The 22,769-nt window shown below is 39.6% G+C and overlaps 1 protein-coding gene across 2 annotated transcripts in view; it reads left to right on the top strand.

Annotated features, from left to right (window-relative positions):
• The window catches only part of ATRN (attractin), a 150,812-nt gene that overhangs the window by 85,120 nt on the left and 42,923 nt on the right, over positions 1–22,769 (top strand). For both annotated transcript variants that reach the window (XM_012804151.2, XM_012804152.2), the window contains exons 12-21: positions 758–978; positions 2,810–2,931; positions 3,994–4,132; positions 5,821–6,011; positions 9,828–10,047; positions 10,630–10,815; positions 11,369–11,602; positions 16,428–16,565; positions 18,610–18,703; positions 22,273–22,325. In XM_012804151.2, the coding sequence (XP_012659605.1) occupies positions 758–978; positions 2,810–2,931; positions 3,994–4,132; positions 5,821–6,011; positions 9,828–10,047; positions 10,630–10,815; positions 11,369–11,602; positions 16,428–16,565; positions 18,610–18,703; positions 22,273–22,325 (1,598 nt within the window). The remainder of the gene's footprint in view (positions 1–757; positions 979–2,809; positions 2,932–3,993; positions 4,133–5,820; positions 6,012–9,827; positions 10,048–10,629; positions 10,816–11,368; positions 11,603–16,427; positions 16,566–18,609; positions 18,704–22,272; positions 22,326–22,769) is intronic.

Genomic DNA, 22,769 nt, shown 5'->3' with positions numbered 1-22,769 from the left:
AAAAAAAAAAAAAAAAATTTTCAATCTTTTTCCCCCTACCTCTTATATTTTAAGTCAGAGATTCTTCTCCATTCTTAAGTTATAGAGAATTCACCCATTCTTCTAGGACTTGTGTGGTTTCTTTTTTTTAGGTCGTTCTGTGATCCATTTGGAATATATCCTGATACCTAGTGAGAAATAGATTCAGTTTCATCTTTTATATAAGTTTATTTATCTTGCCATCATTTACTGAAAGTTTGTCTTTTCCCCACTAAGATGCTCCTTTTACTGTGTACTAAATTTCCATTTGCCTTTTATCTGTTTCTGGTTGGTCTGCATTTTCATGCACTAATATGACATAGCCTTCATTATAGAGGCTTTGGCTGTGCTTCTAAAATTGTGTATTTTTATTTTTAATACTTAAAAAGTGTTAAAAACATGTAGATTACTGTTTAAGTTTAAAAGGTGCTAGCATACCGTGACACCTTTTAACCTTTCAGGGTTAAAAGTCACCAGGCTTTCTAATAGGAACTAATAGTTTCTGAAGGAACACCTTCTAATATAGTCTGTGAAGAGTAAGTACCTCATAGAAACTATTCTAGGTCATCACAGGCCAGGATGAAAGGGCAGTATTTGGCAGGAGAGAGAGTAAGAATGGTTTTTGAAACTTTGAAAACGTAGAGGACTTGTAATGTGTAAGATTTGTCTGTAAAAAGTATAGCATGCAGTTTTTACATAAGTCTTCAGTAAATTCCTTCTCTGTCTTTTTCTTCCTTAGCACCATGTATGTGTTTGGTGGTTTCAACAGTCTCCTCCTCAGTGACATCCTGGTGTTCACCTCAGAACAGTGTGATGCACACCGGACTGAAGTTGCTTGTTTAGCAGCAGGACCTGGTGTCCGGTGTGTGTGGGACACGGAGCTGTCTCAGTGTATCTCCTGGGAGTTGACAAGTAAAGAACATGAAGAAAAGTTGAGATCAGAATGTTTTTCCAAAAGAAGTATGTTTTTTTCTCTATTTAGAATTTAATGAATTTGAGATTGCATTTTATCTGAATTGTGGAGGAACTTAGCATATGTACACTTTTTTATTCCCCTTATTATCCAAAATTATTCAGTAATAACTTGAGCAAAGCCTTTTTGGGTATTTGAAAATTGGTTTGAAAACATCTTGGATGGGAACATGCCATGTGGCTCCTAGAAGCTGTCTTTGAATAACGGGGACATAACCTTCCTATCATTGCATCGGCTTTGCATACCAACTTCAGAACCCAGGTGCAGTTACTCTGATGCGCTGCAGAATTTTTTTTTTGATAATGGAAATATTCTCTCTCTGGACTACCCCAATGTGGTAACCACTAGCCACAGAGGCTATCAAACACTTGAAATGTGGCCAGTGTGACTGAGGAACTGAATTTTTAATTTTTTTAATTTTAAGTAAGAACCATGTGGCTACTATATTGGATTACGCAGGTCTGATGTCAAGGTTAAAAGAGGAGGGCTAACCCAGAAAAGATATGTTGGAGTGAATTGTTCTGATGGATGAGGGAGAGTGGCTGTGTTTGCAAAGTATTCTTCTCCAGCTCCTCTGGTTGGATACAAAGTGATAGTAGGGCTGACAATGGCTGAGGATGGTCCTGCCTGCTTAGCTTCTTGTCCTTCAGCTCTGACAAAGAGCACACTATGATACAGTGAAGTGAGAAGTTCTTAGAAAGTGAGAGCAATGTCTCTACACAAAATTTGTTCCCATCAATTTAAAGTATGTTGACTAAATTTTCTTAACAAGTAGGTTTGGTGTTGGTGGTTAACATGAGAGTTAATGATAGAGAGAAGCAGTTGTCAGTCTCCTGGGATGCTCCAATTTAAGCTATTCAGGAACACACATCTCAATAAGAACACTCAAGCAACCTTCCTAGTTCAATGGTGGGCTGGTAAACAGAGATTATCAGAATCTAGTAGGATTAATCATTGCCTTCTGAAAGGGATAAAATCAGTGAAATAGTTATTTTTTTATCCAAATTATAAAGTTCAAATTAAATATGCAAGGAAATGGTAGTAAATTTGCCATAGGTGGTTGAATATGAACCCATTTGCTGTCATCTATTCTGAGGTGTTGAGTACCTGTTTCACTCTGCTTTCTGGGTGGGCCGAATCCTTGGGATGATGACCGTGGCAGGAAGAGCAGCCTAAGGAGCAGTCTGCTGGGGTCTTGGTGAGAGTGGGCCCTGCCTTGTCCTGTGTTCCACCATGTGACTTGTCCACGAGATGGTTCAACAGATGTGACAGCATGGTTGAGCAGCCTCTCTTTTCTAGGGCCAACAGGAGATGCAGCAGGTCTGTAGTAGCCCAGTAGTTCTCAAACTTGCACTCTTGAGTTTACATCTGAGTAAACAAAATGCAGCTCAGCCTAATGTTTCCTGCGGGATTCCTGTGCCCAACTTAGCCTTGTGTTTTTAACTAGGAGGAATGGCTTGGCCTCCTACATTACTTTGGCTCTTGGGCAACTTCAGGCATTCATTCTATTACTAGTATTTTTTTTTTCTTGGGAAGAAAAGTATTCAAAGAACCAGACCTTTTGTCATATCTTACAGTTGTTTAATTAACCACTCTTTGTTTTCTGCTTTCAGTGTACTTTGGGGGGCTATGAAGCAGTATTTCTTTAGATTGTTTATTTCTAAATCTTATTTTAACCTGCACACGTCAGTATATTTTCCTGCCAGTTTCACTCTTCATTTTACTTTCCAACCATTGTTACTTTTTTTTTTCAACCCCAGTTTCAGATTGTGCCCAACCAAAGCTGTCACAATTGATGAGTTTTTCTTCTCTTCATAGCTCTTGACCATGACAGATGTGACCAGCACACAGATTGTTACAGCTGCACAGCCAACACCAACGACTGCCACTGGTGCAATGATCATTGTGTCCCTATGAACCACAGCTGCGCTGAAGGCCAGGTCAGGGGCCATTTCTCAAGGATTCTGAGGATACAAAAATCCTAATTGAGTATAGGTTTAGGTTATAGTGTCTATGGTATAAATAATGGCCCAGAGTTATTTTTAAAATGGACGTAGATTTGGATTTTTTTTATTGCTGAGGTTTCTTAGGGGAAGGAGATGCTCTATGCATGCTAATTCCAAGGGTCTTGCTAGCCACAGGGATTTATGTATATGGTAGTTTAGGAGAAGATAGGGCTGTTGTCCCTGGGCACGGCTATGACTAAGTACTGGATCCGTGGTTTGAGGTTTGTAATGGCAACTTCACTCTGCCCGTGCAAGGGTAGGTAACAAGTTAGGGCTTGAGACTGAGAGTAAATCATGTGTGTGGCCACTCTTATTGAACTGATAGGCTTTTGCAAAATCTCCTAGTCTTCTGTTACATCTTGGGTTTACATAACTTCACTGTATACTATATATAATTTTTAAATTTTGGTTATAATAAAGGACTAAAAAAAATTAGATGGCCCAGTTTTATAGTTTTTGACAACTTATAAGACATTTTTTATCACCCTAATGCAGAGGTATCCAACCTGCAGCCCTAGGCTGCATGCTGATTCTATGAGGACTTTTTTGCTTATCTGTGGTGTCAGATAAAACAAAAAATATGCACAGACCTTTTTTTTGCTAATAATTTTTCATTAGTGTTTGTGTATTTAATGTGTGGCCCAAGACAACTCTTATTCTTTCAATGTGTGGCGGAGGAAGAAAAAAGGGTAGATGCCCCTGACCCTAATGCAATTTATAAAGTAGAGGGGCATTTGAAAAGCAAATAGATAAGCACATTGAAGCAGGATGTTTAAGAGTGGGCTCCTTCCTTGCCACTTAAAGCATGTCCTTGAGCAGAATCATTTATTGCAGAGTTTCCACTGCAGTGCTGCTTCATCTGCATCTTGTATACGTGTCTGCCTATCTATTTACTTACAATTTGCTTCCTTGATTTGATTTTGTCTTTAGTATTGGCCCTCATCATGGGTTCTCTCTATGGATATAAGAGAAAAGCTTTTGTCTTCTGTATTCTAGATCTCCATTTCCAAGTATGACAATTGCCCCAAGGATAACCCCATGTACTATTGTAATAAGAAGACCAGCTGCAGGAGCTGTGCCCTGGATCAGAACTGCCAGTGGGAGCCCCGGAATCAAGAGTGCATCGCTCTGCCCGGTAAGCCTTGCAGGGACATCTTGGTGTGTGTGGCTCTAAAACTTCTTCCCCGTTTCCCAATATCGGGTAGCCTAGGTTGAACCTAGCAGAGGGGAAAAGCTACTTCTATCCATTCACTTTTCATGCCAATATATTTTTTAAAATTTCTTAAATTTTTATTTCAAATTAATATGGTATAAATGATTACATTACATTGTTTATGTCTGTTGGGTAAAGGTGAGGGTATGCCAAATACCCTTATATTGTACCTGTTAAGTGAGAGTTCATACCAGTATTACGATTGTTACTGTTTTAAACTAAAATACAGCTCTTAAATACTTACACTTACTATCCTTTAATATAAAGTATATTCTCTAGCTCTGGAGAATCTGGCAGCTTGGCTTCCTATCACTAAGCCTGCTCTGCTAACCTGGGACTGTGCTACCATAGCAGTCTCCACCATCAGCATTGCTGGTAGTAAGAGTACTTCTTATTGACCATTGGGATTTGGTTGTTGGCACCTGCTCAGGGGCCTTCTCTAAGGGGAAGGAGAGAGACGCTGTCAGCAGCACTTTTTGGTGAACTACAGCCCTGAGTACTCAGTATATAACAGTTCTGAAGTTTTGGGTAATGAACCTGGGACCTGAGGTCAGCCAGCCATGCCTGAACACCTATATTTGCTCACATATTTGCTCAACCAGGATGTCCAAGAGGGGAAACTGCTGTGACTCTGCAACATCTGAGATGTGTACAGGGAAGTTGGGCTGGACCAGACCCCTTTTGAATGTCCTTTGGAAGCACTTCATTCAGCTTGCAGGATGACCTTTTTGTTCTTTAATTGTATCTCAAACTTTAATGTATAGTAAAACACCTGGGGCTTTTGCCAAAAAGTACAGGTCTAGGGTGGGGTCCTGGTCTCTGCATTTTAACTTGCTGATGCCTTACTTGGGGAGCAAATCTTTATTTGCTCTTAAATGATCTTTTTCCCCTGGTGCCTTCCATTTATCTCAGTAACTGTTACTGTTAATGACAGTATTGATGGAGTCTCAGGGAACTTTGGGTCTGGTGAAGTTGCTTTGCTTATTCATGTCTTCCAGGAAACACGTATCACTTCTCCTTGTGTGGGCTCAGGATGATCACCAGGAGCAGGTCACAAGCGTACCTGTCTGCTGTGGTCATATCACTTTTATGTTTTCCCAAGAACAATCTTCCCACCCCATTTTTAAGATGCTTTGTGTACTTGATTGTACTTTCCCCCTGATGATAAGGAAATGATGCAGCTTTTGGAGATTGTAGAATTGTTCATTTTCCAACTCATTTCTATTCTTGCAGTTTTCTACCCCACCCTCCCAATATGCATATTCATTTGTCTGCCCTTCACTTAAGATTTTAGTCTTCTTTCTTATTGTTCTTTAAAAGGCAATATACCAGTCTAACATTGACATCAAACTGGTGTTTTCTTCCAAGACATAGGAGAGGTGACTTCAGAATATGCTGTTGTGATCCAGGAGATAGGAGTGCAGACATTTTTTTACTTCTGTGTTCTGTGTTTGGTCCTTAGCAATGTGCCTGATACCCTTACCATGATCCTAATGAGGTTCCTGGGAATTCAAATCACAAAGATCACTTAGGTGTTCAGTAATTTGAGCTAGTAATACAGTAGTTTTGTGTGATTTCTAATTTTTTTTTCTTTTTCCCCTTTACAAAAGAAAATATCTGTGGCATTGGCTGGCATTTGGTTGGAAACTCGTGTTTGAAAATTACTACTGCCAAGGAGAGCTATGACAACGCTAAATTGTCCTGTAGGAACCACAATGCCTTTTTGGCTTCTCTTACAACCCAGAAGAAGGTAGAATTTGTCCTTAAGCAACTGCGAATAATGCAGTCATCACAGAGTATGGTGAGTTAAAATCGTCAGAACTTAAGTTTCTAGTATCCACCTTTCTACTGAGGGCATGACTACAGCTTGCATAAAGAAGGCTATGGCTGGCTCGGCGCCTGTGGCTCAAGTGGCTAAGGCACCAGCCATGTACACCCAAGGTGGCGGGTTCGAATCCAGCCTGGGCCCGCCAAACAACAATGACGACTGCAACCAAAAAATAGCCAGACGTTGTGGTGGGCGCCTGTGGTCCCAGCTACTTGGGAGGCTGAGGCAAGAGACTCTCTTGAGCCCAGGAGTTGGAGGTTGCTGTGAGCTGAAATGCCATGGCACCTACCCAGGGGGACAGCTTGAGGCTCCTGTCTCAAAAAAAAAAAAAAAAAAAAGACGGCTGTAGCTATAGGTGATGTGCTTAGCCAGAGGAGGAGTGCTAGTATATACAGTCTAAATAGACTGTACAGCTGTATTCTCAGAATTTCTTCCTTTAATGCCTTTTTTCTTCTCTTAAAATTGTTAATACTTTGTGTATTTTTATTAGTCACATCTATTAAATTATAAGGTCTTCAAATAATTATATATGGGATAGTAATTTATTTACATGCACATACTCTGACATCAGCAGATGATTTCATGCGTGTTTTATCTCTAGAGTCTGCTGGGGGGAAGGGAGAGGTCACTGCTAATTAGACAGGTTGTATTAAGCTACCTGAGTTCCTTGGATTAAGGTATAATTGCAGTGCATAGTACTGCAGAGTCGCAGCTAAGAAGTGTACATGCATTCAGATCTTTCTAAGGCCTGCCCAAAAGAAGAGACTACGGTTCTTGGCAAGAGTTTCTTAGCTCATAAGGGCTCAAGTTCCCTTTCTGTCCACCCAGTGCCCTCAGGTGGCTTGTAGTTGATATTCTGTAATGTCATTTTTAGTCCAGAGTCCAAACTATGATCCTATCCTTAGTTAAATAGATGCTCTTAGAATAGAGCTCTTTTAGCAGCATTGGCTGTGGTACAGTACAGTTTGGTGAAAATGTTTTTGTCAAGCAGAGAGTAGTAGGTGCAGCCTTCTTTGAGTGAAGGGTATGAAAAGTATGGCCTGGGTCCTAATATGTGTGGCCTCTGCATAACCACCTGAGGGGCCCTTCTGAGACTGGTAGAAGGTGCCCTGTATTTTGCTTTTCTACTGTTAGTCTTTTTCTTCCAGGGCAACTTTGATAGGGTGTGGACGCTCAAACATTGATAACGCTATCTTAGTGTGCTTACCTGAGGGAATGCTGTGGCTACATTTGGTATTTTATTATATTTTGATAGCTTTTGCAAACTTTGTAATCTTCATTGGGGACCGTATTGTTTTTCTTCTTTTCCTCACCCACAAATATGGGCCTCTCCTGGTGCTCTGTCTTTGGGTATCAGCTGACCTTACCATAGTCATTCAGTCCCTCAGGAAATGAGTGGATGGCTCACAGCTTTCCCTATTACCCTGGTATCTCTACCAGTAACTTGAACCTGCATCTTGAAAAAATATCTGATTGGAAGGTTTCAACCATCCCAACTAGGCCCAGATAGACTTCTGGCCCTTTTTCTCTCTTCCTTAGGTTTTTAGCTCTAAAAAGTTCGGGGCAGTCTTAATTTCCTGCAACCACCTTTATAGGATAGAAATTCACAATCTTGTGATAAGACCGATAGATGAGAGACAACCAAAGGGTAATGTGCTTCCACAGCTATACCTCTAGATGTAGCCCAGGCTGTAGAGCCCAGATTTGTATGGAAATATAGGAATGAGCATCCGACCTAACATTAAGATAGCTGGTAGAGAGCTGGGAAGAGGTAACCCCTGAATGTAAAAAGGAGTAAATTGAGAAGGTAAAGAGAAAAGAGCTTCTTGTGCATTAGTGCCCCCATATGTGAAATGTAAAGACTAAGAGAAGGGCTCACTGAGTGAGCTGCAGATAAGTTTGTATTGCCAGCTGCAGGCTAGATGGGAGGGATTTACTGTAGTTGGGCCTTGAGAAGGAACCAAGGCCAAATCCTAAAAGGCCTTGGCTACAATTCTGTTAGGCTTTGAAATTTACTGTGAAGGCCTCTTTAACCAAACAGGAATTATTACAGGGCTTTTTAAAAGTATTATCCTTCTGTCTTTAAAAAATAATACATATCTCAAAGGAAATTTAGAAAATATTAGCAATAAACATATAAAAATATCACTCCTTATTACAACTGAAAATAACTATTTTTGGATGTATTTATTTCTTTTGGTCTTTTAATAGGCATGTGTCTTTTTGCCTCTGAAAAAATGGAAATACAATGTACATTTTGTTTTATAACTGCCAAAGTTAGGAGTATCTTTTATTTCTGGGATAAACGTTATACTTTGATTTTATAAAACTTTTTTTAAAACTCAGTATCCCTAATCCAAAATCCAAAGTATTCTAATGAGGATTTTCTTTAAGCATCATGTCAGCACTCAGAAAGTAATGATTTTATCGAACATTTTGGAGTTTTGAATTAGGGATACTCAATGTGTATGTATGTACAATGGAATATTACTCAGCCTTAAATAGTAAGAAGGAAATACTGTCATTTGACAAAATGGGTAAACCTAGAAGACATTGTGATTTTTTTTTTTTTGAGATAGAGTCTCACTTTGTCGTCCTCAGTCATGGAGTCGTAACTTATAGCAACCTTAAACTCTTGAGCTCAAGTGATTCTCCTGCCTCAGCCTCCCAAGTAGCTGGCTACAGGCACCCACCATAACACTTGGCTGGTTTTTTTTTTTAGAGACAGGGTCTTATTCTTATTTTTGCTCTGGCTGGTCTCAATCTCCTGAGCTTAAGTAATCCACCAGCCTCAGCCTCCCAGAGTGCTAGGATTACAGGCATGAACTACTGCGCTCAGCCTAAAACATTATGATTATGCCAAGTGAAATAAGCTTGGTTCAGAAAGATAAATACCACATGATCTAATTTGTATGTGGAATCTAAAGAAGTCTTAATTCATAGAAGCAGAAAGTAGAATGGTAGTTGCTGTGGGTTTAAGGGGTGGGTGGAGAATGGAGAGATGTTGTTCATAGCGTACGAAGTTTCAGTTATACAGAATGAACAAGTTCTGCAGATCTAATGGACAGCATGGTGACTATAGTCAAGAATGCTGTATTGCATTCCTGAAATTTGCTGAGTGTTGATTTTTTATGTTCCCAACACCCCAGCCTCCTATCCCGCTAAAACACACACACTGGTAGTTACGTGAGGTGATAGATATGTTAATTAGCTTGTTTGTGGTAATCATTTCACAGTGTACACATGTATCAAAGCATCACATTGTAAAGCTGAATAAATACGGCTTTTGTTAAGTTATACCTCTATAAAACTGGGGAGAACAGATTAGTAAGTACTAAGCAGTACCCCGGGGCTGAAGGTGGGAAACTTCAGTCACCTGAATTGGCCAGGGACCCCAAACAGACTTAGTTAATGATCAGAGGGTAGGCATATGACCAGCATTTCATGAATATTGCCAAGATGATCTCATGTATGCATGGATATTTAAACCATATTTGGGAGTGATCAGACTTCATAGCATTTGTCATAGGATATAGAACCTTCAGAACTTGATTATTGTTTTGCTATTAGTTTCTGTGAAAATTTTGATACATTTTTTTCTCTGGGCCATCTTTCTGTTCTTTGTAAAATGGTCACGTGGGAGGGATGATGTATCCTAATCTGCCATGGTTGAGTCAGAACATAGGGAGGTTTTCCTGCATCTGTGGGGTATGCCTTAGTGTTTTTACCTAAAAGCCTTCTTTGATCAAGACATTGATTGATTCATAGTTGTTTCTGTTTTGCCTATAGTCCAAGCTCACCTTAACTCCATGGGTTGGTCTTCGGAAGATCAATGTGTCCTATTGGTGCTGGGAGGATATGTCTCCATTTACAAATAGTTTAATACAGTGGATGCCATCTGAGCCCAGTGATGCTGGATTCTGTGGCTTCTTGTCAGAACCCAGTACCTGGGGACTGAAGGCAGCAATCTGTATCAACGCACTCAATGGTAGCGTCTGTGAAAGACCTGGTAAGTGCAAAGGTGAATTAGGTGCTACTGGAAATTTATTGAGAGAGAAACCATGGGAGGTATAATTCAGTGAAGCAGTCCGGATTCAAAAAGGTTGGACATCTCCCTTACAGAAGTTTATAAATCATATTTTATGTGTAAATATATGTAAAATACTCATGACAACAGATGGAGTATTGATTTCAAGCATATGAAGCAGAGTCTAACTCAGAATTTTAGAAGCAGAGGGAAATAGTCTATGGCTATTGAGGTGGGTTGTAAAACCCCTGTAGTTCATCTTGAGTTCCCAGCTTCTAAGGGGCTTAGCTCTCTACTTTTAGAGAATTGTTCTTTATGTAAAGATTCACTTGTTCCCTAATCTTTGTTCTTAATGTCCTTTGAAAAGAAAATCCATTTTTGCCCCAAGTGTGCAAATACACTTGACTAAACAATACGTGATGACTCTAATGTTTTGTATTTTGTCCTTTATTTAGTATAGGCCCTGAATTGGTTTCATGACCCATGAATGGGTCACAACTCATATTTGAAAAATTCTAACATGAAGGAAGCTATAAGTGTCTCTCTCTTGTGTTTAATTTCCAGCAAACCACAGTGCCAAACAGTGCCGGACGCCATGTGCCTTGAGGACGGCATGTGGGGAGTGCACGAGCGGCAGCTCTGAGTGCATGTGGTGCAGCAACATGAAGCAGTGTGTGGACTCCAATGCCTACGTGGCCTCCTTCCCTTTTGGACAGTGTATGGAGTGGTATACAATGAGCAGCTGCCCCCGTAAGTGAAAAAGTGAGCTCTAAGCATTCACATGTGCCCTATGTCTGGGTAACAACTCTGCTATAGGGGTTGTGGCCTCTGAACATTTTAGAAATAAGACTGGACTTGACCTTCTGTTTAGGTTTGTTCAGAGGCTACCATTGAGATAGTCTAGACTGGTGAGAACTTCATACAGAATCAGGCACATGAAAAGTAAATAAATGTAGAATAGATCACAGAGTACAGAAATAACTTGCCAGCTTCACTGTCATATTATTCAGTCCATGTCTCCATTCGTAATCTCCTAATTGGTACAGTAAATTCTTCTAGTAGATAACCTCTAAGGCCTCTTCTGCCTATAACATTCTGGGACTGGGGGAAAGGGTCCCTATTATGTGTTAGCCAAAATATTGAGCTCTTTAAATTTATTATCTCACTTAAATGATCACAATAGAATAGTAATTTTGACTCACAAAAGTTGAATAGTCTATTAAAGAGAAATGTAATTTATATACAATAAATTCAAATTCAGATCTTCTTGTGTAGTGAATGCAACTTCTTTTTTTCCTAATAGCTGAAAATTGTTCAGGCTACTGTACCTGTAGTCATTGCTTGGAGCAACCAGGCTGTGGCTGGTGTACTGATCCCAGCAATACTGGCAAAGGAAAATGCATAGAAGGTTCTTACAAAGGACCAGTGAAGATGCCTTCACAGGCCCCTACAGGAAATTTTTATCCACAGCCTCTTCTTAATTCCAGCATGTGTCTGGAGGACAGCAGGTACAACTGGTCTTTCATTCATTGTCCAGGTAAGATGTCGTGTATATCCAAATTTACATTCTCTTGAAAGTTGCATTGTTTATGTGTAACTCACTCCTAATGACTAATACAGGGAGGAACAGACCAGGAGCTGGCCCAAAGCCTGAGCCTGGACCTGGACCTATTAGGGCTGGGAGTGGGTTTCTGAGACGCCAACTCTTGAGAAATTGGCCTTTGATTCAGACTTGAAGCAACTACTTGGGAATGTGGTTGTGAGCTTCTAGAATGGTTGGGAGAGGCTGGACAAGTGTAAAGACTCCCAAGAGATTAGGGGACAAGACTTCTGCAAGAGCCTGTCAAACAGTGCCATTGACAACAGGGCTCTTTATGAGGACTTCTTTATGGGAAGAAGTCCTTTGTAAACAAAAGTGAAAGACAAGAGACTGGGAGAAATATCTGCGAAGTACATAACTACTGATTATCATGTAGATATATAAACCCTTGCCCTCCAGAAAAAATAGCTAAATGTCAACCCAACAGAAAAAGTGGGCAAGGGATGTAAAGAAGCCATTCTTAGAAAGGAGATAGAGCAAGAAAACCCAAAATAACACATGACACCGGTTTTTTATCTAAACTGTCTTAAATTTTCTGTGTTTTTTTTTTTCTCTAAGATTTGGGAGATCTGTAATTCTGTTTCTCATCTATTAGGAATTAACTTCTTGATGGAGTATTTAAATCTGTGCTTTTCTGTTAATACCAAGAATATATCAGGTGAAATGATAATCCACAGAATGGGAGAAAATAATTTACAAATCATGTATCTGATAAAGAGTCTAATATCCAGAATATATAACTCTTTAAACTCAACAATGAAAAGACAAGCCAGTTAAGAAATGGATAAAGGATTTAAGTAATCATATCTCTAAAGAAGAAATACAAATGGCCTATAAGCAATGAAAAGATGCTCAGTATCATTTGTCATTAAAGAAATGCAAGTTAAAACCTCAAGATAGGCTGGGAGCAGTGGCTCACAACACTTAAAATCCTGCCTCCCTGGAAGGCTAAGGCAGGAGAATCCCCTGAGCTCAGGAGTTTGAGACCAGCCTGAGCAAAAGCAAAGTCCTGTCTCTACTAAAAATAGAAAAATTAGCTGAGTGTCATGGCAGGCTCCGGTAGTCCCAGCTACTTGGGAGACTGAGGCAGGAGCATTGCTTGAGCCCAGGAGTTCAAAGTTGCTGTGAGCTAGGCTGATGCCACAGTACTCTAGCCTGGGCAACAGAGTGAGACTCTGTTTCAAAAAATGAAACAAAAACCACAGGGAGATACCACTTTAAACCCCCTGAAATAGTTCTAATAAAAAAAATATATATAATAACAGGTATTGACAAAGATGTAGAGAAAGTGGAACCCTCATACATTGCTGATAGAATTACTTAATGGTGTAGCTTCTTTGGAAAATAGTTTGGCAATTCCTCAATAAGTTAAATACGGAGTTGTCGTATGGCTTAGCATTTCCACTCTGAGGTACATACACAAGAGAACTGGATACATATTTCACTCAGAAACTTGTACATGAGTGTTCATACCAATATTATTCATAATAAGCAAAAACAAATACAACCCAGATATCTGTCAGCTGGTGAATGGATAAATAAAATATGAGTTTATCCATATGATCTAATACTAGTTGGCAATAAAAAGAAATTAAGTACTCACATTCTATGAGATGAGTGACCCTCAAAAATATGCTATGTAAAAGAAGTCAGGTGCAAAAGACTATATATTCTATGATACCATTTATATGAAATGTCAAAAAAAAGGCAAATATATAGAGGCAGAAAGTAGTTATTTAGTGGTTTCCTCGGCCTGGGAGTAGAAAAGAAGAATAATAGACTTGAGATTTTCCAAAAGAGCTGCACCATTGTATATTCTCACCAACAATGTATGAAGGTTAGATTTCTCCATGTTCTTGCTAACACTTGGTATTATCCATCTTTTTTAGTATAGCTATTCCTAGCAGGTGAAAAGTGTTATTGTAGTTTTGCTTTGCATTTCCCTAATGAGTAGTAAAGTTGAGCATTTTGTTAGCCTTTTGTATATCTTCTTTGGAGAAATATCAATTAATTGTCCGTTTTTAAATTGTATTATCTTTTCATTATTGAACTGTAAGAGTCCTTAGGAATTCTGGATATAAGTCCCTTACTGGATATATCTTTTGCAAATATTTTCTCCCATTCTGTGGGTTTCTTAATGGTATCTTTTGAAATCAAAAGTTTTAGATTTCAGTTAACTCCAGTGTATCAGTGTTTCTATCCCATGTGTTAGCCCAACTCAAGATCACAAAGATTTACTCTTGTGTTTTCTCTGAAGCTCTGTATAGATTTATCTCTTATGTTAGATCTTTGCTCCCTTTTGAATTAGTTTAATGTATGTAGACCTTCACTGTTTTTGCCTGCACTATTTGTTGAAGAGATTGTTTTTCTTTTTCTTTTTCTTTTTTTTTTTGAGACGGAGCCTCAGGCTGTCCCCCTGGGTAGAGTGCCATGGCATCACGCTCACAGCAACCTCCAACTCCTGGGCTCAAGCGAGTCTCCTGCCTCAGCCTCCCAAGTAGCTGGGACTACAGGCGCCCGCCACAATGCCCGGCCATTTTTTGGTTGCAGCCATCATTGTTGTTTGGCGGGCCCGGGCTGGGGATTCGAACCCGCCACCTTAGGTGTATGTGGCTGGCGCCTTAGCTGCTTGAGCCACAGGCGCCGAGCCGAGATTGTTTTTCTTGCTACTGATTTTCCTTGGCACCTTTGTTGAAAGTCAGTTGACTGTGAATTAAGGTCTCATTTTCAGACTTCCAGTCCTGTGTATGTATTTTTCCTTAATGCCAGTATCACGCTGTTTTGATTATTGTAGCTTTGCAGTAGGCTTCAAAATTAGGAAGTCTAAGTCCTTCAATTTTTTTCTCATTTTTTATTCTAGGTTCTTTACATTTCCATATAAATTTTAGAATGAGCTTATAAGTTTTTACAGCAACAACAACAACAAAAAGCCAACTGATTTGATAGAAATTGTGTTCAATCTGTTGACCAATTTGGGGTATATTACCATCTTAACAATATTAAAGTTTTCCAGTCCTTGAACCTGGAATGTCCATTTATTTACCTCTTTACTTTCTTTCAGCAATGCTTTGTATTCAGTGTACATGCCCTGCTTTTACTTTGTAAAATTTATCATATAAAGTATTTTATTCTTCATTTTTTTTGCAGTTTTTGGCCGGGGCTGGGTTTGAACCTATCACCTCTGGTATATGGGGCGGGCACCCTATTCCTTTGAGCCACAGGAGCCACCCCATATTTTATTCTTCTTCATGCTATTATAAATGGAATTGTAAACTTAATTTTATTTTCTAATGGGTCATCACTAGAGTATAGAAATACAGTTGATGTTTGTATGTTGATCTTATATCACACAACCTTGATAAACTCATTTTTTTATTTCTACTCTATTCTTCTCTACTGGATTTTTCTTTTTTTTATTGATAAAGGGCATCTAGTCATGTTGGCAGTCCTTTCTTCTAATTTAGGGTACAGGTGTCTTAGTTCCCCCTTTTTTGTCATATTGGCCCCATCTGCTTTAATTTCTGGAAATTCCTGATTACTTCTGAAGTATCTCTCAATACTTCTAAAAGCACTTTTTCCTTTTATCCCACACTCCTATTGAGTTATCCTTGTTTTTACATTTCTTCTGTAATTCTGGTGGGATTTTGAAGGGAGGTGAATGAGAAGTGTTTTCTCAATCTTTTAATCATGAGCTAGAATACAGGATTATTTTTTGTAAATGATTTTAGGAATTACATTTTGTATGTGTGTCATACTTACCCTTTGCCCCAGATAGTTGCTCATCTTCACAGGAGCAAATGAAAATCCCACACATCTTAAGTAACTTTTGCACACTCATGACTGGTGCAGTCATTTTAAGTTTTATAACTCAGATATCTACAGGGATGGGTAGATAACAAGTGGATAAACAGAATAGGTCCAAGGCTATGGAAAGTTGCCAAGATGGTGAAAAACTGTATCACACTGACCAACCAAGATAGGTCTACAAAATCAGAGATTTGTTTATAGTGATGTAGGTTGTGTGCTAGGTGAATGCCCACCCCCAGCCTTCTTCGAGTTCTGCAGTACCCAGCCTATATATCTGTCCTGAGCAGTCCTGAGAATCCCAATCTTTATATGTCTTCTTAGTTATAAAGTCCATATCCATCAGGAATCTTAGTAATCCTACTTGTGGAAATATTTATGTGTAAAGATGGTTACTTTTCTAATGAAAATTTAAAGCAAATTAAATATTAGAATATATGGTTAAATAACTTACAATTCACAGAAATCATTCTTCTGTTTAAAGTTTTATTTGCGATAGATGGAATAATGTGATAAAATAATTGTGATCTAAGTTAAAAATTCAAAATTGAATATTAACATGAGCATAGTGGTATAAAACTGTATAGAAAAATACTGGAAGGAACGGTACCAAATGTTAACCATGGTCACTGGGTAATGGGATTATATCTGGTTTCTCCCATCCTTATATTTTTCATAGGATAACATTTATTTTTCAAATAAACCATCAATGATCATATTTTTTATAATTAATAACAAAATTTTTTTTTAATATTGCTATGGGCTATCACCTTGCCGTGATATATTTCTGATTTTCCTGAACTAGCTCTTTCTTGATATTTTTCTCAAGCTAGTTTTTACTGGACCAGTTTTGATGATTTTATATTTGGAGGCAGTAGGATGTTAAAGAAACAGTTGTTGCATTTACTCCACACAGTTCTACTATGGGACAGGCCCCTTGAAATTCTCTTTTTTCCAGCCTGCCAGTGCAATGGCCACAGCAAATGCATTAATCAGAGCATCTGTGAGAAGTGTGAAAACCTGACCACGGGCAAGCACTGTGAGACCTGCATATCTGGCTTCTATGGTGATCCCACCAATGGAGGGAAATGTCAGCGTAAGTCAGATTGATCAGGTTTATTGATGGCATCAGTATCAAACACAGTGCTTCTATTTGACTTGAATATCTAGAAGGAGAACAGCCACTTTGTTTTAGCTACTATATTTCTTATTAAGTCCTACTTGTCAGGGGCTCAGCTGAGCGGAGAGAGGGGCTGAGCTTCCAGGTACTGGAGTAAAGCAAAAAGCTGAAAATAAGTTAAGGCTTTAATCACATTCTACAGTGATAGAAGAAAGGGGCCAAAACCAGAGAAAGAGCTGACTCTCCTTGTTCCCTTTCCCCTCATGGAATAGGGTACCTGTTAAGTATTGGGTGGATCGGCTCAGACTTGAGAGTCCTGGGGATTGTCTCACAGTGGAGGGAGCCCCAGATGTTGTAGACCCTGAGGTTGCAGGGAGGAGGAGGAAGGGCTGGGAGTGGGAAAGTCCTAGGTACTGAGACAGAGTGGGGAAAGGATCTTCAGGGTTGCCCTCTTTTCCCCAGTAGGGAGGCCTTGGCAGAGGCACCTGTAGACCCCTGCCTATGGCCTCAAATAGGGAAAAACTGGAATGAAGACTCCAGGGCTAAGAATGTAAATATGTGAAAGAGAATGTCCAGTAAGGGACTGGGGTCCTTTACTGTAACTTCCTGGGAGACTTTGTAGGATTGTGTGTGCCCCAAGTGCTGAGGGGAAGGCACCTCCCTGGAGGCAGCCAGGGAAAACGTGTCAGTACTTGTATAAAAAAAAAATCACAGAGTTTTTTAACCAAAAGCTAGATTCCTCAATACTTATAGCATATTTTAAAAGATTTAGATAGTCCCATGTTCCCCATTCATGTCCATCTGAAAACTATGAGCAAGAGAACATTATTAGAACATAAATTCAATTTTTTTTTTTTTTTTGAAACAGGGTCTCACTCTTTTAGCCAGCCTGGAGTACAGTAGTGTGATCATTCAAATTCCTAGGCTCAAGCAGTCTTCCCACTTTAGCTTCCCAAGTCTGGGACTACAGGTGCATACCACCATACCCAGCCAATTCTTTTTTTTAAGTTTTTGTAGAGACAGGGTCTCATGGTGTTGCCCAGGCTGGTCCTCAGTAGAGTGCTGTGGTGTCACAGCTTACAGCAACCCCCAGCTCTTGGGCTTAGGCAATTCTCTTGCCTCAGCCTCTGAGAAGCTGGGACTACAGGTGCCTCTCACAGCACCTGGCTATTTTTTTGTTGCAGTTTGGCTGGGGCCAGGTTTGAACCCCACACCCTCGGTATATGGGATCGGTGCCCTACGCACTAAGCCACAGGCACCGCCAGACTCTATTTCTTTAAAAAAACAAACAAACAACCTCTTCTCTTCAGCTTAATGCCTTTAATTTATTTATGCACAGGTGATACAGTAAAAACATATTGAGCAAAAAGACTCATTTCTACTGGAGTATAAAATTTATAATAGCTTGTATTATATGTTGACTGAAAAAAGAGATATGTTGAGATGGCCAGAGAAGGGGTATAGGAATGGCTGTAAAGGCAAAAAAGAAGGCAAGGCAAGGGTGGCGTGCTCTGAGGTCTCTAGAACACTGAACCCTAGTTCTGAGCCCTGGTGTGATTGAAAATATGGCTATGGTGGAGAAGTGAAGGCAGAGAATAGTCAGACCAACCCTTCTTCCAGAGGGTACTATTTACAGAGTGTCTCCATGGGCTAAGGACTGTGTCCGTGTCCCCACACCCAGTGTCTGGCACACTGGAATTGCCTCATAATTATTTATTGAATGGATGAAAGAATCATAGTAAAAAGAGAGTCTCTTGAAAAGATCAGAATAGTGATTGCTTCAGGGGGCCATGGGAAACAGCAGTCTCTGTGCTCCTGTCCTTTGACTTTGGTTCCCTCAGTCTTACCTTTACATTGTTGTCATTGGCTGGAAAATCATTAATGTTACTTATTAAATGGTCTTATTTTAATCTGTCTTTCCTATCACATCCAATTCAGATAAAATTATTTGTTTAGGGAAAATCTCTGGTAGTCATAATCTGTTCAGCCAGTTGTGACTCCCCGCCCCCTTTCTTTCCAGCGTGCAAGTGCAATGGGCATGCGTCGCTGTGCAACACCAACACGGGCAAGTGCTTCTGTACCACCAAAGGCGTCAAGGGGGACGAGTGCCAGCTGTGAGTACCACATTCCCTATACCACTGTGTGCCTGCCCTCATGCCGCACCCCCCCACACACACATACCCCAGCTACCCACTACCCTGTACCTTGTCAGCTCTCAGAGATCCCTGGGTTGATTGGTTTGTAATGTTGCCCTTTCTACTTCAGACAGGTCAACCCCTAAACTGAGGAAGTCGTCAGGTTAGCAACAGTTCCTTAATGGTGGCCTAATTCACATTTTTATGTTTGAGTGATAATGACACTTCCTGGGTTGCTAATTTGGGTTAGTCATCCTAATTGAAGCAACTACTTGATTTTTGTCCAAGAGATTATACTCTTTCCTGAAGGACAGAATTGGAAGAGCCCTTGTTCTAGTGATGGTATCTATTTGGCATTTTGGTTATCTGATTGTAGATAGGATCTTACTCCCTGCCCTTTTCCTTGGTGACATGTGTTAAGCATCTTCCAGGGGTGTCCCCATCCATGAGGATGCAGACTTGGCATCAGACACGCTTAAGGACTTGAGGTTTCAGACCTGGCCCTGCCTCTCTGAGCAGGGTGCTCTTTCGACAAATCACTGAACAGTGCTGAGCCTCAGTTTCCTTATCTGTCAATAGTGGGACTAGCTGTAATTGTTTTCAGTGTTCTGGTAAGTTGAAACAAACAAGATTGTTCTCCAGTTAATACACACTTGTCTGCCTGCTGGAAAGCCTCATAAAACACATGCATCCAGGTTTATTCATTATCTCTAGAAAAAACTAAGGTAAGTGTTTGAGATCAAAACATTGAGCTGATACAAGTAGATACATCACTGTAAACACCCCTCCCCCACAAAGAACAATAGTAATAATGCCACCAGTGATTGAGACATTGATAGTGGTCTGTCTACATTTTAAAGTTTCTATCAGTGAATCTACTAATTTTGTTGCCCTAAATTAACAAACTGTGGCATATGTATACCATGGAATACTGTTCAGCCATAAGAAAAGATGGAGACTTTATAATTTTTATGTTTACCTAGATGGAGTTGAAATACATTCTTCTTAGTAAAGTATCTCAAGAATGGGAAAAAAATGCCGAGTGTACTCAGTATTAATATGAAACCAGTATATAAACGATTACATACCCACATAACAATATAAACACAAAGTCTAGCAAGGGAAGTGGGGAGGAGAGAGAGAGGTGGAAGAGCGTGATCCGTGGCATCTCACCTAATGTACACAATGTGAGAATGTTTGGCATGCCACTGGGTGAAGGGCTCTTCTACAAATTGAACTTTACTTTGGAAGTGAGAACAGTGTAACCTATGAATTTGTACCCTCATGTTAATTTGAAATAAAAATAAATTTAACTCTTAGATCTTTGTTCCTTTAAACAGAAAAATGGTGATAAAGTTAATCACTCTTGTCCTCAGCTGATATAACAAAGACATGAGGCCAGTGAAAGACTTTTAAAGTTCCTAGGAGATTATAGATATAAGCAAGTGCTACTAATCACCCTGTATAGGTGAATAGGACACACTATTCCTCTGTTATCTTACCTGGGAAAAGTGCTTCACCTAAGCTTTTCCTGCCTTTCTTTGTAATTCATAGCTATTGTGCTTGCCAAAATGGCTTTGAAAAGTGGGAAATTGGGTTTTGCTGATGTTCATAGATGATATCTATGGGGAAATTAATCATCTTTTGAGTGGAAGTTATTTTTTTTTTTCTGAAGACTAGTGGACACTGCCTAAGGGTTTTTGGGGGTTTTTTTGGCCAGGGCTGGGTTTGAACCTGCCACCTCTGGCTTATTGGGCTGGTGCCCTACTCCCTTGAGCCACAGGCACTGCCCTGCTTAAGGGTTTTTAAAAAAGAATTCTTTGTATTTAATATTCTCTCATTTGTGTTTAAGAACAGGATCTGTTTACCCTAGAAGAATAGGAAAGAAGTGAGAAATGAATACTTGAAAAATATTTTGGCTATACTTTTAGTTCACACAAAAGTGGAAATGTGTTTTTCATTATAATAAATAGGACCTAGATTTATTACATTTGGATTTCTCTGATGTACTTTGGCAAATGCTTGTCAGTTGTTTTCTTATACTGTATTTTGCAGTGTATAATGTGCACTTATTTGCCCAAATTTTTGAGGGAGAAATAGGATATACATTATACATGGTTAGAACTAATTCCATATCTGTATAATTGTTTTTAATTCTTTTTTTTATGCTTATACATTAGAAGTGTAACTATAGAAAACAATGATGATTTCCATATACAAAATAAGACCCTGGAATGTAATAATAGATTTTTGTTGAACTTATAACAACTTACACAACAGTATTTTCTGCCAACAAAGAGCAAACATATTTCTCTTTGTACACTTCAGGCCCAAGCTAGCAATCCAGCTGCTATTTGTACAAAATTCCTTTATAATACAAAAGCAAGTATCTAAACATTCAAATAAAAATTTGAATTAAAAAATTAAAACGAGGCTCTGCGCCCATAGCATAGTGGTTACAGAGGTAGCCACATACACTGAGGCTGGCAAATTTAAGCCCAGCCCAGCCCAGCTGGACTATGGTGACAACTGCAACAAAAAATAGCTGGGTGTTGTGGCAGGCACCTGTAGTCCCAGCTACTTGGGAGGCTGAGGCAAGAGGATCACTTAAGCCCAGAAGTTTGAGGTTGCTATGAGCTGTGACACCATGGTACTCTACCCAGGGTGACAAAGTGAGACTCTGTCTCAAAAAATATATATAAATAAATAATTAAAATGAGGCTTGGGCTTGGTCCCCATAGCTCAGCAGTTAGGGTGCCAGCCACGTACACTGGGGCTGGTGGGTTCGAACTTGGCTTGGGCCTACTAAACCACAATGACAACTGCAACAACAAAAATAGCTGGGCATTGTGGCAGGTGTCTATAGTCCCAGCTACTTGGGAAGCTGAGGCAAGAGAATCACTTAAGCCTAAGAGTTTGAGGTTGCTGTGAGCTGTGATGCCATGGCACTCTACCAAAGGCAACATAGTGAGACTCTGTCTCAAAAAATAAAAATAAAATAAGGCTCAGCGCCTGTTTCTTAGTGGTTAGGGCTCCAGCCACATCCACCAGGGCTGGTGGGTTTGAACCCAGCCCAGGCCTGCTAAAAACAACAATGATAACTACAACAACAAAAAAATAGCCAGGTGTTGTGGCGGGTGCCTGTAGTCCCTGCTACTTGGGAGGCTGAGGCAAGAGAATCGCTTAAGTCCAAGAGTTTGAGGTTGCTGTGAGTTGTGATGCAACAGCACTCCACTGACAGACTCTGTCTCAAAAAAAAAAGAAAGAAAAAAAGAAAGATTTTTCTCCTGAAAGTTTGGGCCCAAAATGTTGGTGCACATTATACGTGGCAAAATGTGGTAGTTGATGTGTGGACTGTGGAGCAATAAACATTGAAAGTTCATGCACTCTCTCCCTGGTCTGCCTGAACTGAGTGACACTGAAGAGTGCAATCATAATGACTCCAAACGCTTTGTACTTTATAGAGAAAGGGTCTGCTTGGTTTTCAAATGAATGTAGATTCTCTTTCAAAGAGCAATATAAAAATAATCTTCCCTTTTTCCCCCTAGATGTGAGGTAGAAAATCGATACCAGGGAAACCCTCTGAAAGGAACATGTTACTGTAAGTGTTTTTGTGATTCTTATTTCTGGGAGCAAAGTGGTTTAGTAAAACATTGTTAATAACATGGTTTGAGAATGGTGAATACTAATTGGAATGTAGCAACCACCCATCAAAGTGTCCCTTGACTTGATGCATTTACATTCTATTAAGATTACTACATATATGAGCACTATTTTAAGCTGTGTTAATTGTGGTCATGGTTGATGTTAATGTGTTAATGGCAGATAGCAGGGAAGAGTACAGAGATACCCATCTCTGGCTTTCCTGGTTTGTGTTCTCTTGATACTTTCATTTGCCATTACCAGGTTTGTGTCATATTGTTTCATATATTAAGATATAGATCAAAAACAGAATTCTTAAGAAATAGTTTTAATTTCATCATTCTCTCTAAAACTGATTTGTGTTAAATATCTTGGAATAAAAGGTTAATCTGGCCAAGTGACC

This window comes from Otolemur garnettii, unplaced genomic scaffold (assembly GCF_000181295.1).
Source record: "Otolemur garnettii isolate 467f Iridium unplaced genomic scaffold, OtoGar3 scaffold00025, whole genome shotgun sequence".
In the NCBI taxonomy this organism is placed as follows: Eukaryota; Metazoa; Chordata; class Mammalia; order Primates; family Galagidae; genus Otolemur; species Otolemur garnettii.
The sequence above is the reverse complement of the archived record's forward strand: the minus strand, read 5'-3'. Positions and strand labels throughout refer to the sequence as shown.